This window comes from Pleurodeles waltl, chromosome 2_1 (genome assembly GCF_031143425.1).
Source record: "Pleurodeles waltl isolate 20211129_DDA chromosome 2_1, aPleWal1.hap1.20221129, whole genome shotgun sequence".
NCBI classification, from domain to species: domain Eukaryota; kingdom Metazoa; phylum Chordata; class Amphibia; order Caudata; family Salamandridae; genus Pleurodeles; species Pleurodeles waltl.
This window is the reverse complement of record NC_090438.1, coordinates 711,051,208-711,073,767: the sequence shown is the minus strand read 5'-3', so window position 1 is coordinate 711,073,767 and position 22,560 is coordinate 711,051,208. Positions and strand designations below refer to the sequence as shown.

At 40.3% G+C, this 22,560-nt stretch overlaps 1 protein-coding gene across 1 annotated transcript in view; it reads right to left on the bottom strand.

Annotated features, from left to right (window-relative positions):
* Positions 1–12,304: 12,304 nt before the first annotated feature.
* BMP6 (bone morphogenetic protein 6) overlaps positions 12,305–22,560 on the bottom strand; it is a 571,121-nt gene continuing 560,865 nt past the window's right edge. The window contains exon 7 of the mRNA XM_069217123.1: positions 12,305–13,248. Coding sequence (XP_069073224.1) covers positions 13,099–13,248 — 150 coding nt within the window. The 3' untranslated portion in view covers positions 12,305–13,098. The remainder of the gene's footprint in view (positions 13,249–22,560) is intronic.

Here is a 22,560-nt window from a genome sequence, read left to right as displayed (position 1 = left end):
TGAGGTAGGAGGGGTCAGGTGGGGGCGAATGGGAGCTGGGGGGCGGGGCGTGCAAGAGGTCGTGGCGGGAAAGCGCGAGGGAGGGGGGGACAGGTAGAGTGAGAAGGGCAGGGGGGTTTAAGGGTGGAGGGGGGTGAGTGTTAGGAGGTTTAGGAGATAAGGGAGAAAGATAGGAGTAGGGTTGAGAAGATAGGGGAGGGGGGTTGTAGAGGTGGGTGAGGGTGAGAGGTAGAGTGAGAGGATAGGAAGATAGGTAGTAGAGGGAGTGAGGGGGGAGAGATAGAGAAATAGATAGAGAAAATGGATAGATAGGGAAATAGAGAGATAGGAAGATAGGAGGAGGTGGAGAGTGAGGGAGTTAGATAGTGGGATAGAGAGATAGAGAGATAGGTAGATAGGAGGAGTGAGGGAGGTAGATAGTGAACGGGTTAGATAGGGGAGATAGAGAGGGGGATGCGAGTGGGGGAGGGGGATGAGGCAGGAGCAGGAGGGCAGGTGCGGGGAGAAGAGGACGGAGGAGGCAGAAGAGCCGAAGGCAGAAGACAAGAAGAACAGAAGACAAGAAGAACAGAAGACAAGAAGAACAGAAGACAAGAAGAACAGAAGAACAGAAGACCGGAAGGAGAGAAGAAAGGAAGATCAGAAGACCGGAAGGAGAGAAGAAAGGAAGACCGGAAGAACACAGAAGAAGATACAGAAAACGAAGAACAGAGGGCAGAAGACCACAGAAGAAGATGAGGAAGAAGAGAAGAAGAGTGAAGACGGGGGAAAGAAGAGTACAGAAGAAGATTACAGACGAGGAGCGAGGAGGAAGAACAGAAGAACAGAGAAGAAGAAAAGAAGCAGGAGCAGGAGAGAGGGTGAGTAGCGCGGGGCAGAGCGAGGGGCTGGGAGGGGGGGGGGTACTTACTGTGAGGTGGGTCTCAGGAACTCAGGAACCTGGAGGAGCTGCAGCGGCAGGGGGAGCGACCTACCCTTGGGTCAAGGGTCGCAAATTTAATTTGTCAAGGGATGAACTTGATGCATTACAAATATTATCTAGACTTAAAAACATTGTTATACTGTAAAGCCAGCAGATCAGGGCAGGTAATGATACAAAATATTAAAGATTATGATCAGGAAATTCTAAAACAGTCACAATCCAGGGTACTATAGAAAATTAAGCACAGACTACACAAATGATACACGAAAAGCAATGCATGATTTCACAAACATTGGATTCGACGAAGAATGGTTAAGTACCAAAGAGTTTGCATGTCTTAACAAACCTGACTTCTCCATCCCAGCATACCAAATATGAATAAGAGTAGCAGCAAGCCTCCTAGCTGGATGATTGTGGTTGGATGTCACTCAATCCCTAAACCCTTAGCAGAGTATGTTGACTTTTTTTATACAACAATATGTTCTTTACACACTTTCCTTCATTAAAAAAGCTTAACTGTTATCAATGAAATAGAAGGTCTATTTAACAATTGTATTGGCTTACTGGTAACCATGGACTTTGAAAACTTGTACACTAAACAAAGAAAAGGTTTGTCCATCATTGAAAAACGATGAATACTTGCATCAGACCCCATCAGGTAGCGACAGATTGTGGTAGCATAGCATTAAGACAGAATTACTTCATTAATAAAAACACCTAAAGGGTATTGCTATGGGAGGAAACTTTGCTCCAGAGATAGCCAAATTATTTGTAGCAGGTTTTGAAGGCAATTTCATTTAGAACACTACCAAACTATACATGCTGAACATACAGAAATGGTTACGTTATATTGACGATGTCCTATCAATCTAGGGAATTCCTGCATCAGCCCTTGAGAATTTCCAAACATGGTTCAACATAAAAATTTGAAATTTACCCTGATTTTTCTAATTCTAAGATTAATTTTCTTAACCTCAATATCTAGTTGTTTATACACTTGACTGTATACAAAGCCTACAGCTTGCAACTCCCTGTTAAAATATGACAGTTACCATCCTCCCAACTTATGGGACAGCTTGCCATTTGGCCAATTTCTAAGAATCTGTTGCAACTGCAGTAATAGAGAGGATTATTTCAGAGAAGCTAAAATTTTAACAAAATATTTGCATAAGGGTATCCCAACAGAATAGCAAAATAGTCCGTTAAAACAGTTTGGTTTTACAATTGTGACAACCTTTTAGAAGGAAAAATAAAATTGGATCTCATGTGTCACTGTTTAGGACTGCATCTCATAACATCTAAAGCATCACCCTGAAAACTTGGCACCTAATACAGAATGAAAGGTACCAAATCAGCAAATTTTTGTTTACATTCAAAAGGGGCCGTAACCTGAGGGAGTGATTATAGACTACAAAGAAACCACAACACCAACTATAAGCATTTTGTGTGGTTTATAACAGGTGATTAATCAATAAATATGTCTTAATTGTACTGCTTGCAACACATCTTGGAATAATAAATCGTGTACTTTTAATGGCTGGGAACTAAGACACAAGTCTGATTGGTCAACTAAACATGAAGTGTACTGTATAGAATGCTTTTCTGGTTCTCACTACATTGGAAAACAGCAGAGGAAATTTGGCTCAAAATACTACAACATCAAAGTAGGATCCGGATTTATCACGGAAAACGCACCTCTTGTTGAACATTACTAGTCATGCAGTGGCTGTCAATAGAATGAAATGGTGCATGCTTTATGTGGTCAACTTTTCCACATGGCAACATGACGTTGATCACCTTCTGACACTTTAAGAGAACAAATGTATTTGACAGGTGAACACATACACTTATGGACTTATGCCTCAGAGTGGGTTTCTCTTTCTGTACTATAATTATCTTTTGATACACTTTAGAACTATTGTGACAATGCTTGTGGCTTATATATGGCAACTCCTTCCAGTACGTGTTTTTTTTAATTTGGGAAGATGGCACCACTCCAATATGGCCACACCAGTTTTTTCGCGTTCCTTCATTGTTCTACTCCTCAAGGATGTATTCCTTGGAATATATTACATTTTTTGCTCTGTCAAAAGGTATTTTCGCCTGTGATTAGGTTTCTAGAAACAGTTTACCTATATATCTTTATGATGTTCTTTTGCAGGTATTTCAAAGGCCTTTTAACACTGTTACAAGATGTCTGTACTTCATTTGTACATTTGATTTGCTTCCACTTTCCATGATTCACTTCTGTGTATTCGCTGTTAAACTCCGAACGTAGATTGCATGCACTTCCTTTCGACTGCCACAATTGCACACTTTGATGCCGCCACTGTCGGGTGAGTTTATACTTCTTGCTACTCCTATATTCTCATTTTTACATTGTCAGGTGTTGTAATCTGTATATTATTATTTTTTATTCCTATTTGTAGGTATGTTCGTTGACATGAATCATTCCTGACATTGGGGACTGCCCACACATTTAATTTCTATATTACTTAGAGTATCTCTATGCAAATTCTACACTACAAAATTAGGTATTGCTTTACTTCTTGCAAATCCCAAACCAATGCATTTACCTGTGGAAGTATTGGTTTACATATATTTTTCATACTTCAGATTCAAATTACTCCACATTCAACTTGCAGATATTGTCTACTTGTTCACTAGATGTAAGGGTTTGTCATATAACACACAATTTACAACTGTGGGATTTTCTGAGGATACCTTAATGCAATATAAAACGGTAGCCATGTATAGAATGCAAGCACAATATGCATGTAAGTAAATGTACACATGTAGGTACACTTGTAGTTGGTCAGATGTTTGCTTACCACCCATAATACATAACTCTCCTTTGAAAAGCATTCAGAGGTGCATGAACGTTTGTGACACTAGACACTTCACTCGATTCACTTTTTATGATGTGGGTTGCATGGTGTGGTTGCAGTGACACACACACACCTTGGGCATGTTTTTCTATGCACTGATGTTGAGAAATATTGAATAAAGGGTTGTTCAATTTTCTTTCAATGGTCCTTCTAAATGAGTCTGGTCCTGATAGTGGTCTCATGGATGTTTACCATTTAGAGACTGGAACTTCTGCAGTGTCTCTATGCAGATTCAATACTACAAAATTAGATATAGATTTAAAGTATGTCACATTGGACTTGTAGGTATTATCTACAAGGAATTCCCTATTCACTAGAAGGCCCTTCAAAAAAAATATAGTCCTGAAGATGGATTCATAGATGCTTACCGCTTAGAGACCAAAACACTGACAATTTACACACATCAGCCCATATAAAGTAGAACTATTTACTCTGAAAATGTTGGTTGTTAGACTGAACTTGTATGGTCACCACATAGAACCTTTTGTGAATTCAAATATATCAGACAATTCTGTATATTCTGGTGGATTTTTGTATATATGTGGCCTTTCATTTACTTGTTTGTACTTCCTCATCTTGTATAGAATGAATATATACATGTTTTCGTATTATTAAATCTATTGATTTTCCATACAGTAGCACCAGACAATATCCTATCTTTTTTTTCTGTAATCTCAAAAGATTTTTTTTTACATAAATGATACTCATCAATTGAGTAGGCTTGACTGGATCCTGAATGAACAATCTAAGTTAGAACAACAACTAATTTGACATTTTTTCTTCAGGAGATTCTTGTTCAATGTATGTGTATGACGGGCTGGTGAACGTAGGGTCATTTGTATTGATCACGGACCATCATCAGCATGCCATGACTCTTCTTCACTGCATAGACTTATCCATCTATTATCAAACGTTCCACCCCATACTTGCTCAAAGGTTGAACTTCCTCAGAGTGATCCTGGACATAACCTGTATGATAACTTTTCCTCTACCTCAGAGGATCTCTGATATTTGGAATATGATTCTGGTGTTTAGGGTTGAATCTAATCATTTTTTGTAGGTCCTGCCTCACATCTGGAGGCAACTGAGATTCTTTAAGTGGTGCCCGAGTAAACCATTGGCCCAACATTGGGAATCTCTACTCACAAGGAGGTTTTGTGGTCTTTCCTCTCAGACCTTTAGTTTTGGATGCCTCACAGCCCTTCACAGTTGGAGGCCACTGTTCTTATAGGCACCTCCTCATTAGCCTGGGAAGATAAATGTGCAAGGCCTTTGGTCTCAATTGAAATAATACATGTTCTTTAATGTCCTAGAGTTGAAAGCAGTCCACCTTGTTCTGACAATGTTCCATTCCTCTCTCATGGGAAGTACTGTGCAAACAGGTTTAAACAACACTGTACATTATATCAACTGGAAAGGCGGTGTGGGTCTTCTGACTCTGTCCTGATAGGCCTTATGTTTATGGAAAGGGCTCTGCAATATGGACAGCCCACTTGGTAGACACATTGAACTTGAAGGTAGATCCCTTAAGCTACCTGTCCTTTAACAGTCATAAATGAGAGTTAAGCCTAGTAATGACAATCATGCTCTCCCTATTGGGGCACCTACTGGGACACCTTACCTCAACCTCTTTGCCACAGTGCTGAACCAAGAAATGAGCTTTACACTCCTCCCTTCACCTTCCAACAAACGGTTCCTTGAGATACACTTAAGGTTCAGCATGTCCTTGGTCTGCTCTATCCGTTCCTGCTGATTTTCCCTCCTTTCAAATATCCTGTAGAAAGTGTAACAGGTTTGAGCTCAACTGATTCTCATTACCCTGGATTAGGAGAGGGGGATTTGGTATGCTGATCTGTTGGAATTTGGAAGTCCGTCCACTCTTCCTCTTCTCTGTCACCCTGAATAGATCTTCTTTAATAGCAGAATGGGACGGGTCATCCACCCAAATGCTGAGACGCTTCTCCTATAGGTTTGAAAGTTGGCCAGTGTCAGTTAGAGGCCTCCTGCTTGCTGCTGAAGGCTATAGCCCAAAAACCTGCTACAAGGCCTCTGTGGGCTGCTGGATTAAGTTCACCTCTTGGTACAGACCTTAAGGCTGAAACCCCTTTGAAGTTTCCTTTTCTGACATTTTACTCTTTATGCTTTTCCTTGAATTGGAAATCTCTGCTATAGAAGGATGCTTCGTAGTCCTTTTGTATGTATTTCTTGTTTGCATCTTCCTGATCAAATTCTGCTGTGAGATATTGATTTAAATCTTAGCCTTTCAGATGGCATCACTGTTTGAATTCAATGTGCAGTTGTTCAGTTGTGTGTATTTCTGGTAATGATTATTTCAACATGTGAGGTTGTCAAGTTACGGTCCCTGTTGGCGCTCACTGCCATTTTGTACTCTACCCAGAAAAGCTAGTTCTCCATACTTGTCCATCCTTTTTTACCAATAGTTGTGACTGCATTTCCCATGGGATAGTCTGTAACTTTTAGATGCTTATTTTCTCAAAGGTTACACAGACTGTACTGTAGGCATGTAGGGCCAGATGTAGTAAAACGCAATTTTGCATTTCCTAAATAGCGACTTCACCGAAAACGCTGTTTAATAAATGCAAAACGCTATCTACAGAGATACTGATTTCCTAATAGCGATTCCTACAAAGTAGGAATCGCTATTAGGAAATCGCAAATAAGGAATCCCATTTGTTTCAATGGGCCAGTTTTGCATTTCCCAAATAGCGATTTCTTATTATGAAATCACTATTTGGGAAATGCAAAACCAAAGACGGCAATGGGCAAAAGGCCCCCCTTGGTGCACCCCAAAAATAGGGGTGCACATGTAGAGCACACATATGCCTGGCTGGAATGTATGTGCTCTATTGCAATTTAAAAAAAACAAAAACATTTTGGGGTGATTTTTTTTTAAAATTGCACATGGTTACCATCGACTTCAAGTCGATGGTAATTAATTTCCTAAATGCCCATAGCACGTTTAGGAAATGCTTTGTACATTAGAATAGAAATTGCAAATAGGTATTCCCTATTGCGATTTCCTAAAAGCCTTTGTACATCAGAAGAGGCCACTTTGCATTTCTTAACTACCTGTAAAGAGCGATTCAGACCGTTAAGAAATGCAAAAGGGCTTTGTACATCTGGCCCGTTGTATCCTACTATATTAACCATACAAGATGACATAGGGTGGATTTGCATGTCTTTGCAGGGTTTGCTGGATCTAGGGAAGGCAAAGTTATGACCAGGCATGCTATCTCATGTTGGGTTACTATTGCCAGTAAAATCTGCTATGGTATGACCAGACAATAGCCTTCAGCTGGCATTTGTACACACTCCATTAGGGCCATGACAGTTTCTACTGCACTTGCTATAGGTGTTCCAGTGGCTGATAATTACCAAGCAGCCATTTAATCTTTGTTGCATACCTTTCCAAAACAGTACCCTCTGACAGCTCTGTTGTGCACTGATGGCAGTTTTGCCAGGCCTGTGTAGCGTGATTTCCTATGTTAATCTGTTCTACTCAGTCCCACACTTCAGGGAGAGGGACATGGATGCAGGAGGAAGTATTGCTCTTGGTTCATTCAAAAGGCTAGGAATGAGCGTGAAGAGGTATCCGCCTGAAAAAAGTTAGCTATCTTTAGCAAGATTTCTGATATATACTAAATCTTATTGCAAGTTCCTCACTACCATCCCTCCTGAGATAGTCCTGTTCATAAGTTCACAATGTATGCAAGATTGGGTCTAATGTTTATTACCTGCCATTATTAAGCTCTCTCATCTCTCCACACATTTCTTGCAAGTTACGCTATAACAAGAAACAATCACACACCGTTCTATTGGGAGGTGAGGAGGATTCAGTGGTAATGATATCTGGATTAATGGATTTTGATTAGAGAGGTCTCCGCCACATTACCCGGGTAGCAGTGTTATGGCACTAAGGGGCATATTTACAAGAAAGTAGCACATAGGTCTGGATTTGGCGCTTTTGTTGTGTTGGCCCTGTCCCACCTAATGACACCATGGTTGCACTGTATTTACAATATGGCACACCATGGCGTTACGACAATAGAGTCAACATTTTTTATGTTATTGTGTCGCTTTGCTGCACTAGCGTCAAACTTTTGTAGATAGTACAGCAAAGCACAGGGAGGCCCATAGTTTAAAATGGGTGCGTCATTTTAACACCTCTGAGCAGGCTTTAAAAATGACTGAACAAATGGTGCAGTGAAATGCAAATCCAAATAACAGGAACAATGTCATAGACAATGAAACCCTGAAGGCATGATTTCCTACAAGTACCTCTCCATGACCGTTGGAGGGAGGATGTTGTCCTTTTAGAAGCAATGGGCGTAAGTGCCTCAGACCATTGAGCACTAGATCTGGTCTACTGCAGACACAGGTTTCTCTAGAGGTTACTACCTGTCTTTCAGTGTGAAAATCTCTCACCAGCATCTGCACGTGCTACAGACCGAGAACCCACCTTGAACAGCGCAAGGGGGCTCTGGGGCCTGTCTCCAAATTCCAGTGAAATGCACGCATATGCCTTAAAAGAAAATAGTTTGTCATTTCTGTGTTAGTAAATACTATTTACAAAAACAGACATCTACAAAGAATTACAGACACTTTGGATTTAGTTTGCTGCGCTAGTTTGTCTCTTACCTGATGCTTTAGACCTTATAATTCAAATATAAAACTGCATTTAATTTACTCTCACATATTCTATGTGCTTCTTGTGAGGAAACTGTACTATGTACTGTGTGAATAAATGATTGTGCATGATGTGTGAAGTGCAATACATATTCCCCCAAGCTATACTATGTGTGCATTTTATAATGTGAGAAGTGCAATAGTAGATCATGGACTGTCTGGAGTGTGTATTGATCGTTGTACAATATCGGACGTTCCCGGGTGCCGATAGTTGTGACTGACAGGTATGCAGTGCTCGCTAACACACTAACCTGTCTATCGTAATGAGATTGTGGGTATATTATACTGCAGTACAAATGTATGTATGGTTAGCTGCAATGTGTATATGTATAGGAAATTACATGTATCTACTGCTATGATAAAAGGAGCAGACTAGAAACTTTAAGTGAAATGATTGGTGTGTTCAGGAAGATTCTGGTGCTTGGGATGTGTTTAAAAAAAATTATGCGAAATGGGAAAACAAACTGAATAAGTATGCAGGATATCGTGGCCTATATTTACTAAACTTTTGCATGAGCATTCACATGATCCGAAGAGGAACCCCATGGTGTAAATTGCAGAGCTGATTGACAAGCTATTTTCCATGTAAAGTTGATTTTAGCGCAGTGCCGGAATTGCTTTGTGTTGTGAAATACTAACCCTTTCTCAATCCTTCCGTTATTGATGCTAATGGGAGTAACTGGACAGGAACATTGGAAAACCCCATAGGTTTTCAAACAAAGCCACGTCTACCAAAGAAGAATGACATGGCTGCAGTGTTAATCCCAGCTTCAAAATAAATTTTGTCCAAACAAGGGCCAGGTAGCATATTTTGAGCCAGTCCTACATGTAACTTGTAATGTGTGTGAAATTACACAGGTGTGTGCAGTTTACCACTGGATGGTTATTCTTGTGATTACATTTGCATTAGAGGGTTTGCCTGAAGTACAGATCACATGCACGGAGCTCTAGTTGACAACTGCATGTCAGTCAAACTCTAAGCATTGAGCTAAAAGGCCTTTTTTCACTTGAGCATGATGAAATAACAGCATCCACATGCAACTTCTTTCATATGACAATGCACCATTTTGTATAACTCATGCACATTGGTACTGCAGTCCTCAATGCCGACCTACACTACAGTTAGAAAATGAGAGCAATTGTGTGTCTGAAGGCAATGTCATTATCTTTCTTGCGTGTTCTTTAGTACATAGTTTTGATGTATTCCACAGATTTCATGGAGCATCTTTATAAATGTGTACTGTCTGGATTCTGTTTTAAATACATTTTATATATGGTCTAATTGGCTTGGGATAGGTAAACTCCTGAAATATTCTACTATTACAACCCAGCAATTGTTATTCCTCTCTAATAGCCCCATGGATAACTTTTATTCTTCCATTATCTGGTATAGTTAACATTGAAAATTAAGACTTGATCTTTCTATTGGCCTAAATGGTAAGATAAGGCAAAATCTTGGATTAGTCAAATCTTTGATGAATTGAATTTAATTTCATTTGAAGATCATCAATAAAGTTATTCTCTTCCATCATCTTATATTGAAGAATATTCTCTTCTTTGCAAAACAATTTCTAGAACTATGAGTATAATTTTTATTGTTTATCCCCAAGACCAAATTAATTGTCCTAAAATATCTGATTTCACATGGCAAGAATCTTTTCCCAATGCTGCTAAAATTAGGAAAGATATTTTGGTCACAATTTTTTACTTTTCTAAATTAATCTTCTCTGTCTTAGTTTGTAATCTTTTGATTCATCTCTTACTTTACTATTTCTCTTATTGTATTAAATACAATTCACCCTCACTGTGGAAAAGTCATCCCTTTTGCCCTGGTCACCCCTAACTCTTTGACTGATGCTGATGGTTACTGTCCCCAACTGTGCCCTGGGCACTGCTAACCAGTCCCACGGCCAAAGTTCTGTGTAAAATGGTAATATGCAAATTAGACATAATTATAATAGGCTCTGGCAACCTACCTATAAGTCCCTAGTATGTTGTAGGGCATGTAGGATTAGGGACCCCAGTATATTTAGTGCACCCAAAGGTGCACTGCTGTGGTGTCCAGTGTCATTATAAAGGAAGGCCTTCCATGCTGGCTGGTTTTAAGTAAAAATTAACCCCAAGTTCCCCAAAGTTCGACTTTGGAATTAAAAGTACTTCCAAAGTCTCAAACTGCATTATGTTTGCACTCTTAAGGTCTGCCCTAAGTGCCCACAGGTTGAGTGCAGTGTAAATATAAGCGGGGACTTGATAAAGGGTGCTTTATAAGCCCTGATGAGGGAAAAACAGCAAATTTGTTTTTCACAATAGTAGTCAATGAGCTCCATAGGCTAACATTGGGAGACTTTATTTTAAAATAATAAAGTCTTATTTCTGACATAGAGGGGCTAAGTATAGCAAGGTCGGTACCAAATTAAATGTTATAATAAATCAAACAACTTGCCAATGTTTAATTTATTATAACTGGCCCAGGGAACAAGTTTTAGAACTTTTCTGAAAGTTTCCAAATTCAGCCTTGTAGTGCCCTTTCCTGATTGGTCAGCCTGTGGCAGCCTGAGCCACGCTTCCTTAATAAGGTGTGAAATGGCCTGGACTGAGACAAAGGAAGCATCTAGTGGGTGAAGAACTGCTGCACCAGATAGAAGAGCCAGATGGGCTCCAAACTGTTCTTCAAAGGAGAGAAAGCCAATTGAGACAGAACCTTGACCTCTCCCATTTCCTGCTCCCCAGGCAGATGGGAGCCTCACTGATTAGATTAGGAACGGGGCTGGAAGAAGTGTGTTAAGGGAGACACCACACCAGTGGGTGGACTCAGCCAGATATAACCTCCAAGGATGAATTTTTGTCATCTTGGATTTTTAGAGAATGTTGCTTTCTTGGATTGATTTTTGCCACACTTCACAGGAAGTGGTCACACCAGAGGGTGGTGGCCTGCTCTCCAATTGACAGGAGCACCCCCTAGTGCTTCCCATCCCAGAAACAAGGATAAATAGGGCAGAACTGCCCCACAATTAAGATCCCTGCATATCTCCAGTTCCCTACATTGGATTTTTGTTTGGTGTTATTTTATAAACCAAAAATACTTCTAATTTTTATACATTGGTGTTGTATTTTAATTGTGTGTTGTGTATTACTTATTAAATGTTTTGTTGGTATTAAATGCTTCATACACCTTTCTCCTAAGTTATGCCTAACTGCCCATGGACCAAGCTACCAAGGGTTGAGCCAGGATTGATTTACTGAGACCTTGAGTGGACCTGTGGGTTGGGGTTGGGGCCTATTGCTCAGTGTAGGTATCTAGTTGCCCTTACCAATATCTCACTTTCCAACAATTAATGATATGAGTCTGTATCTCTTTCTTTTTCTATGATTTTTAATCTTTCCTACTTTTCATTCTTACAATTTCAAGTAAATAATGCATGTATAAACCACATTTCTTCCTATGATATATTTTCTTATAATTCTATTGTAAATGAATGGCATTTCATAGTGGAAATTGTTATTGTTATTATACAATGCTAGAATAAAACATATTTTAGATAAAAAATAATGTCTAAACTGAAGGATCTCCCAATCTAGGTGATGCACTTGATTATTGGGTCAATAAAGGATCATGCCTGCAACTGAGTGGATTATTAGCTGTTAAAATTATATTTCTATAATTCTCTATTTTTATAAATTGTCTTTTTAAATCAATGCTCCCACTTTAAAATTTGTATTCTGTGCACTTTGGAGACTAATGTCTCCTTGCTGTGGTTTTGAAACAAAATAAATAAAAAAATAGATATTTTATTATTGGTGCAAATAGCTTTATTTTACGAAGTGACATTGTCAATCTAGTGCGATTGGAAAGTACATAAAATATAGGAACTTTAGTAATCTATACTTCCACTGACATGATACTTAATAAGCTGACATGCTTTTGATCCTGCTGCTGTTTCAAAAAATATTTGAGAGACTCTCAGATTGTATGTGCAAATCAAAAAACAAGTGGAAGAACCATATACCACCAAATATTATATGCTTAAACAGCTTAGAGTGCCAATGCCGGGCACTAGTCCAGTATATACTTACTGTGGCACAATTAATTGACAGTTAAATAGTTTTTGAACATCTTAGTTATTTTCTATCATCAATCACTTGAGTAGTTCATATGCGACTTGCAGAAGTAGTGACTATGATAGCAAGAGTGCTAAAATCAAAACCCTTTAACCTCACGTTTTGGTAAACGCTATGTAGTCCACTTTTAGCTTGATCCAAGCCAACTGAGAATAACCCTTTTGTGGCAGACATGTTGCATTTAAGCCATAAAAGTACTCTTCACTATCGTCATCATCCTCTGCGTTTTCACCATGACTGCAAAACAACCACTACTGCCCATGTCCTTAAACTGAAATGCATATGATGTCCTTTGCTGTTGCCTTCCGGATTAAGTGCAGCTGCTAAAAAATGTTGATTGATCTTCAACAGTACCAAAGGTGCCTTCCTCCTGAGACATTTCACCTTAGAAGTTGGGAGTTGAATTGCATCGCAAGTATTTCCATGGAAATGGAATCTGTATATTGTTTTGGCCGAGATATGTCAGTGGCACCCACAAGCTCTCACCACCATGTTTCTATATTTTTTCAAAATGACGTTGGAGTTGTCATCAAAGTAAAGGACGGAGATGGCGTTGAGCTTGGTTGGTGCACAGCATGGTTTTGGGACGAAGTCCGGGTTCATGAGATGCACCTGTTTCACGGCAGTACAGGAAAAACAAATGACAGTTAACAAAATATCAAATTACATTTCAAAAAAATACTGTACAAATGAGATGATGAGAAATATTGTTTATTTCAAAGGAGGTACTAGTGGTTTCCAAGAAAGATGTCAAAATCTTTCATATAATGGTGCCTGTGTGTCCCTGTCCTAAGAGTTATGCCGGGTGATCACTCTGTGTTCCCCTGTACCTGTCCTAATGCCTCATTGTGAGGGTATATCTTTGCCAGAGTTCATGTAGATTTTGCCATTCCACAGTATCCATTTCTCCCCGACACCCTGGCCATGTATTTCTGTCCTACTTTTCATGTCTCCAAGCCCTCGTCTGTGTCTTGCTGACCCTCTGTCTGTGGAATCAAATTGACCACATGTGCTCTACCAACTTAACTAAATAAATGTGCTTGTTGGACAATTGCATTTCATTTTGTTTTCCGATACCTTCCAAAAAACAGGATCTTCTAGCTTTGAATCAGGTGTGGTTTTTAACATACTTCTAAGAGCAACTGCATAGATTTATATTTTTGTTATTTTTTTCCTTTCCTTCGCATTAATGTTGTTTTTGTTTGAGTTAATACTCAGTGGCGGTTTCTTCTCCAGGGTGGGGGAGTGTCACCCCCCTCCCGTCGGCTGCGAGCTGCGCAGGAAAAAATATAATGGCAATGAAAAGATTTCATTGTCATTTTATTTTTTCCCCTGCAGCACGCACCAGCCCAGAAACATGCTGGTTATGTTCTCTGCTGCCGGCAACAGAGGACTCACTCTGCTTCTGTCAGCAGAAGACTGGAGCAGTGCTGTTCCAAAGTGCGCATGTCACTTTGGCCGGCTGCTTTGCGCTGGCCAAAGTGACATGCACACTTTGAAGCTCTCCCCCCAGCTGTCTAAGACAGCTGGATGGAGACCAGACACAGGCCTTCAAGGCCTGAAGGAGCGACCAGCCAGGATGTTCCATCCAATCCAGGTGCTTCTTCCATGCTGGTTAACAGCATGAGAGCAGCACCTGGATTGGTTAGGGGAGCTATTCCAGCATCTGAGAGCAGAAGCACATGGATGAGGACATAAAGCCTGTTAAAAAATTAAGTGTGCCTTTTTTTAATGTGTAATGTATGTGTGTAATGTTATGTACGTGTGTAATGTTATGTACGTGTGTAATGTTATGTACGTGTGTAATGTTATGTACGTGTGTAGGGCATGTACGTGTGTAGGGCATGTACGTGTGTAGGGCATGTAAGTGTGTAGGGCATGTAAGTGTGTAGGGCATGTAAGTGTGTAGGGCATGTAAGTGTGTAGGGCATGTAAGTGTGTAGGGCATGTAAGTGTGGTGTTTGTGTTATAGTTAGTGTTATTTGGGCTTTAGGATGGAGGGGTGGTTTACGTTAGGCTTTTTGAGGGAGGGGGTGTTTTTTTTTTATTTTTACTTTTTTTGCAAAGTGGTGGGACACTTCACTCGCCCCACCACTTTAAAAAAGGTGCAAGCTGCTGCGGTTGATACCAATCAGTCTGCTTGAATATTAGAAGAGGGTTGGTATGTTTCAGTAAAAAGATAACCCATTCCATTATATATTATTAAAATGTCTGAATAACTGACTTCTGAATTGCACTGTTGTCATTCACCATTTTGATCTGCAATATGAAGGTTCAGAATTGTTTTTGCCAATAATTTGATGGTCAGTTCAGTGATGCTGGATCATGAAATGAATTCATTGGACACCTTAAGTGTTCATCCCTTTATACAATTTACATATACCCTCCCTAGCTAAAGTCTATTCTACTTGCTGTTTCTAGGCCTACAAGCGAATGGAGAGACAGAAGGAAAAAAGAGATAGTCATAACTCATAATTTATAAATGCCACAGATTGCTTTCGCTATGATTGACAGGCTGGTAATCATAGTCTTTTCAACTGAATGTGTTTAAGGAACTCTCCATGACTTCGATTAACATAACTTGTCTTCTGAGTACGCGCCCATAACTCTCCTTTTGAAAAGTTTTTTCAGTGATTTTTTTGTTAACGTTTTGCTATGATATACCCTTTGCCAAAGGAAAGAACTGCAGCTCATGGCCTTTGGCAATGCACAAGAGGACTTTGGGCAGAGTGTGTGGCCTTTTGCCATGCCTTGTGTCCACTATCCCCTTTCAACATGGACTTTAGATATGTGCAGTGGCCTCAAACCAGTCCCCATGTCCACAAAACATACTAAAGAAGGACTTTGAACACGTGTAGGGGCATGAAAAATGGGGACTGACAGCAGTGTATAGCCTTTGACTAAAGAGGCCCTGTGACTAGCTTTGTATCCACAGAATCTACTGTACATGTCACAACCCGCTCTTCTGCCCTCTTTACTTTGGGTTTTGCGTGCACAGCTCATGTTGTTTTCCCCCTGTGGCACCTCACAGCTTTCTGCACACTATTGTTTCCATCCCAGAGCTTCTAATCCTCCTGAACCTCCTGTAACTTTGCTTTCCCTGGTTGTACACTTGTAAATGCATCTTGTGTTTCCTAGTTAATTAGCTCCATCCGCATGTTTAGGCTTATTTTTCCACTGTCTTGGTTATTGGCACCAACTGGCGTGACCTTTTGACCTAACGGCTAATGCTCTTTGTTTCCAACTGTTTTTGGTTAATTGATTACAACCGTCACTTGCACCTGCCATCAGCAAAGGTCACAACTGTTAGATAGACAAGCACTTTCTCCCAGATTTCCTTTGGAACTTTCCAGACTTCCATCAGAGACACTTAACCTTCTGGAACAGTCTTCCCATTGGGTATAAATACCCCGTCTGAACCTAAGTCAACTCTTGGTCTTGTTCCAGCTCTGTGCAAGCATCTTCCCTGGACTCACCTTCTTAGTCGCCCGTAAGCTCCGGTGCTCTAATCTACCAAGCTTTCTTGTTGATCCCATTATCCTGACTCCATTGACGTCTCCAGCGTCTGTGTCAAGAGCTACGATTCTACCTCCTTATGGACTTCTTGCTACTCAGCCTTCATACCTCCTTAGGATTCCAGTTGAAGAATCAATTAGAGGCTAAGTTCTTGATCCTCCGGTTAGTGCACACTAATCCTTAGTTAAGTTGTTTTGAGAATTGTCTGAGTTCTTTCAAGGAGTAAAACCTGTTTTTAAAAATCGGACATTTTTGGGGTTTTATGTTTAGACTGTCCTATCACTCCAGACTCTTTACCTCATGGGCACTCTAAACTTTATGTGATTCAACACTGAAGTGTTCATGTTTGTATTCCTTGAAAAATTGTTTGTATTATGAACACAGAAAGACTTTGAGCACCCCATCTACACTTTCAAGTGTTGAATTGGATATTGTTGTGTTTCACACTCTTCGAAGTACCAAAAAACGCTGGTATTCCTTTGAATTGTACCTCCTCTCAAGCCTTATTTGTGATGAAGCCTCTAAGTGCTGTTGTTGTAAATAACCGTTTAAAAACCATATCCTGAGAACTGTTAGTAAACAACTCTTCTTATTGTTTCTAGTGCACCGCATCCGCATCTACACTAAAAGGTTCTGGGAGTACAGACACTCCTGTGCAATGTCACAAGGCAGCAGAGCAGACCCAGAGACCCAAGTCTATCTTTTTCTCATTTATTTCCAGCACCCTTCCCCTAGGTGGCAGTTAGTGAATTAAGGTTGTGGTTACTTGATTTCATTCTCTGCCTTGGCGGGATTAGAAGTCCAGCATCATCTCTGTGGTCGGAATCAGGTGAGTGTGTGACAGTACACAGCATTTGGCAGCGGGGGTGTGTCTGTATGGCATTTAGTTACATTGTATGACCGCCTTTGTAGCTACTGAATGAGTGGTGAATGGATATATATGCAGCAGACTCCTGGGTCCAGGGTCCAGCCAGGATTTCCTCCAAGCCCTCATAGCCAATGAACTGACATTGAGCACAGCTTTTGGCAAAGTACAATTGCTCTGTAGGCAATGTTTTAATTTTTTCTTATAAACAGAGGATCATATAATTTCCAAAACGGTGCTGAGGAACTATTTTATGTGACAGATATTTAGGGTCCATGGAGCAGCATTTGGAAACCTGAATCCTGTACTATGATCTTTTTTCTGCGAGCACATTCTTTATTTTCTTGTTCCCTATTACATTCTCACTAGGGTCAGGTAGTGTTTACTGTTCCGCATGTACCTCCACTTGCCTAAATTACTACTCTAGTGTAGTTCTAAAGTTTTGCTTTCCCATGCATGGGTGACACAGGTGAACTTGGTTCAATGTACCGGCACTGAATGTGAAAGACTAGGTATTGTAGCCCTGCAGAACTCCATCCAATACATAGTTGGAATAGAGTTGTTGCTTTTGGGTTACTAACGATGCCTGCACCAGGATTAGGGGTGCCACGGTAACAGAAACAAACCTATTACATTATTCACAATATCACACACACATTGCACTAAGACGAGTAGACACATTTAACTCAGAACATTTATTGTAACAGGAAGAACCTGTTTCTCAGTATATCTAAAATAACTACACAGGATACCACAAAAACTACAAGAAGGCACGTTGTGAACAATGAGAATAAAATGGATCTTTCTAACATGATTAAAATGTCATCTAAAACCTAACACCCTAAAAGCTACTTCTATGCACTACACTAGAGAGCATGAGGAGTAGTACAACGTGCAATCTAGAGTTTCTTAGGGAGAAGCAATACACTTCATACCTTGTTGACAGGAAGAACTGTTCTTATGAGTGGAGGTATGAGGGGAGTGTTCCCTGTGAAGGGTAAAGGCTCTTCATTAGCAGTCTTCCTGCAGGACTCGGCCTTATCAGCATTTGGCAAGATGAGGCATCTTCGAATTGTGCTAGTAGTCGGTGAGACCGTGTCTGACAGAATCTTGTGTGATAATCTGGCCGAAGGACTTCTCCTGACAAGTGGTCAAGTGACAGCCCTTATGTACTAAATGTTATCAGAGATTGGAATATCTGACATAAGTTTAGGAATGACTGACAGAGACTATGTTCATGAAGGTGTACATCCCAGATATTTCCTTAAGAATATATAGATTCAAAGGACTTCAATTCAGACTACAATATTTTGGCTATATGTCTGAATTTGTTCTTATTTGACATGGTGATAAGTAGACACTTGTCCTAGAGGTGTTTTATCTAGGTCATTAACCAAATGACTTGACACTTTCATGGTTTGTAGAAAGATATGGTCAGGTGACATCTTTGACAGGGGCAGGTATGACAATATGTCTGCTTAAAAGTAGGAATATGCTGGCTCCCATTACCTAAGATGGTGTCATGGCCTAAAAATAGAGTCAGACTTTATGGGCTTTACATGACTCTTTTTCCTTCATTTTGCTGCACTATTGGGTCTGCAGATGCATCTACAAATCTGTCAAGAAAACGGCAGATGAAGTATCCATGAATACTTCAAGTGGCGCCACTGATTCCAAAACTTGCCATTCTTTGAGAGCACTACCTGTCCTTCAGGAACACACATTCTCCCTGGGATCAAGAGATGAATCCCGTAATATTACCCACATTTTTAACAGGATCCGTGAATGTTTGTCGACCACTCACATTGTGTGCTGGCAAGAGCAATCACATTTCTTTTCATGCTCAGACTATTTGATTGCCTAGATCTAAACTTCCAGTAAGGATTACAAAATAGCTGAAAGGAAAAACGGTCTATCATCCAATCAGATTAGTTTGCATTTCACAATTTTACCCTCAGGACTTCATCAGATCTGTTACCCTCTGGCCATCCTCGGATCTGTATCCATAAATAATTTGTGAATTAATAGTTATGATGTACAAATAATTAACCTTGGGAAATACACCAAACACCGTTTTGTGACACAAATACCTCAAACACTGCTGAGAAGATTAATAAAAAAATACAAAATATTCTAATCTGAATAAAGTTTTTTTGTTTGTTTATGGCAAATTTGGTGAAATTCTGTCAGTACTTCTTTCTGTAGCAGATAACAATATACCTACAGGAGTTAAATTGTAGACCTCTACTTTGCCTTCTTTAACTTTGCCTCCACTTTGATGGATATGCATGCATGTTGCCATACCAAAATTAAACTGTACATGCCAGATTTTGTGTAGTTCATCAGGACCAAAGTTTATAGCAAACCAGAAAACCCATTTTCTAGTTACTTTGAAGTTTACTATGATTTAGTTTCAATGGTTTAAAATTCCTATACAATTATTTTACCTCACATGACCTCTACGTTTTAGTTTGTGTTTTGCTTCTTTCAAAAAACATGTGGCACTTTTTCCTGACAACCAATAAAGAAGTGGAAATTGGACAAGGCTACTCCAACTCATCCATGTTTGCTGCAAATCTGTCGAAAGTGTGTTCCACTCATTGAAACCAATTTTTTCTTGATGGGAATTAACATGGTAAAATTTGCTTTTGGGATCCCCATATGACTGCGCCCCTTTCGATAAATCTTCACCAAACTCTCTATGATCAACAGAACAGAACTCTCTAAAATTAACAAATATAATTCATCTATCTCCTCATTTCTTAATGATTAGTGTTTCGGACATTTGTAACCTTTGAAACCGTTTACCTTCCGTTGGGAAATGTTAACTCCCATGCAGAAGTCCGGCCATAACCATCTATTCTAGAATACTTGTGTTCTCCTTTCTATTTGGCATGGACAAAACTATCACCCTCTTTGATCAACACCACCACTCTCTCAACAGACATAATTTAAACACCTGAATAGGAGGCTATTAAATTCCAACTGAACCTCATTCCATTACCTGTTATTTAACAAGGGATGAAATGAGCCCTGATGTGCCTGTGATGAGTGCCCGATCATTTTTCTAGCTACCTCTCATTTTAGTGTGAGCCAGTGTTGGGCTGTATTTCTCACTGTAATACCTAAATAAAAGTGTTTTTTGTTTAAAAAAGAGTAAGTGCTGGTGTTTACAATTTATGTAGCTAAGATCTAGTTTTAGAAATGGGGTCTCTAGTTGGCAGAGGTATACACCCTTGTCCAATAACACAGTGAAAACACCACAAAAATACACCACACAGGTTTAGAAAAATATAAGATATTTATCTGAGTAAAGTAAGTTAAAACAGTCCAGATTTGATAAGCACAAGTTGAAATATCACTTTTGCAATGATTGAAATATCACTTTTGCAATGATAAGAAGAGTCTTAAATCTTTAGAAATCAACAAATGTCTTGTTTGCACAAAGTACCTGGTATGCATCAAAATTACACGTGCAAAGACCGCAGAAGACGAGATGCATGGAAAAAGGAAGGTGTGTGTCGGATTTCCAGACGCGCACAAACGATGTGTCAATTCTTTTCCACGCGGCAAGGGCCCTGTGTCGAATTCCGGCACACAGGCTTGGATCCTCACTTTGATGCGGGGTCTTTTGACGCCCAGGGACGATGTGTGGAAATCCTGGACATGCAGGACAAAGTCACAGATGCTGCATCGATCCGGTGGGCGATGCATCTTAGTTTCTGTCACAAGGCAGGCGCTGCGTCGATTCCTCACGCGGGAAGTTGGGCTGCGTCGTTCCGGCTCGGCAATATGTTGATCCAGTAGGACTGTGAATTGAAGTATCGGTCGCAATGCTGGCACTGCATTGATCTCCCCTCAGAGAGCCAGGCTGCATCGTCCCGGTTCGGCGATGCAGTGAATCTTTCACATCTGGGCAGGCTGTGCGTCGATTCCGGCAGGCTGTGCATCGATGTTCACCACACAAGAAGTTTCCTTGAAGAGAAGTCTTTTTGGCCCTGAGACTTCCGTAACAGGAGGCAAGCTCAATCCAAGCCCTTGGAGAGCACTTCTCAGCATAGCCAGAGGCCAACAAGTCAGCAGGGCAACAGCAAGGCAGCACTCCTTCACAGCAAAGCAGCCCAGGTGAGTCCTTTGGGCAGCCAGGCAGCTCCTCTTGGCTGGTTGTAGGATCTGGTTCTGGGGGTCTGTCCCAAGAAGTGTCTGAGTTGGTGGGGTCAAGGGCCCAGTTTATATACCCAAAAGTGCCTTTGAAGTGGGGGAGACTTCAAAGAGTGGTTTTGAAGTGCACAAGGTCTCCTTTCGGTACAGGTCTGTCTGCTAGGTTCCCAATAGGGGGTTTGGCAGTCCGTTGTGTGAGAACACGCCACAAGCCTTTGAAATGTAAGTGTCAGGTCCCTCCAGCCTTCCAGCCCAGGAAGACCCATTCAGTATGCAGATGAGTGCAGGTGTGACTGCATCTCCTGTGTTTGTGGTTGTCTGGGTGAAATGCACAAGGGAGCTGTCAACCAGCCCAACCTAAACGTGGTTTGGAGACAGGCTGTAAGGCACAGATGGAATTTAAGTGCAGAGAAATGCTCATTTTCAAAAAGTGGCATTTCTATAATAGCAATATATAATCCAGCCTCACCAATAAGCAGGATTTTCTATCACCATTCTGGCCATACTAAACATGACTTATTTACCCCTTTCTGATCAGAATCTACACTCGAACAGTGTATGAGTATAGCCCTAATGTTAGCCTATGAAAAGGGCAGGCCTCACAGTAGTGGAAAACAAGTTTAAGAGTTTTACACTACCAGGACATATAAAACACACATGTACATGTCCTGTCTTTTACCTACATAAAACCCTACCTTATGGGTTACCTAGGGCCTACTTTAGGGGTGACTTATATGAAGGAAAAGGGGAGTTTAAGGCTTGGCAAGTACTTTTAAATGCCAAGTTGAAGTGGCAGTAAAACTGCACACACAGCCCTTGCAATGGCAGGCGTGAAACGTGGTTAAGGGGCTACTTATTTTGGTGGCACAACCAGTGGTGAAGGCCCACAAATAGCATTCAATTTAAAGGCCCTGGGCACATGTAGTGCACTGTATTAGGGAATTACAAGTAGATCAAATATGCCAATTGGGTATGAAGCAATGTTACCATGTTTTAAGGGAGACAGTGTATGAGCCAGCAAAAATGAGGTCAGAAAAAGAGGAGGAAGGCAGAAAGTTTGGAGGTGACCCTACAGAGAGGCCATTTCCAACAGCTAGCATGCACAAATTGCTTTGTTAAAATGCATGTACTGTCAACTAATAAGGTTTTATTACAGTTGTTGCCATTTTTGAGCTGCTCATTTAGTAAATGATGATTTTAAAAAATATTTAGTTTTCTTAGTTTTTTTATAAATACTTTTTAAACAACCGTTCCTGGCGTCATTTAGTCTGCCGAAAACTAAACTACTGGGTGCCATTGCAATCATTATATTGTTTCGAACAAACATCATACAGTGTGTCTAAGTATAATTTTAAGAAGTTTGGAGGGTCAATGTCTTTAAA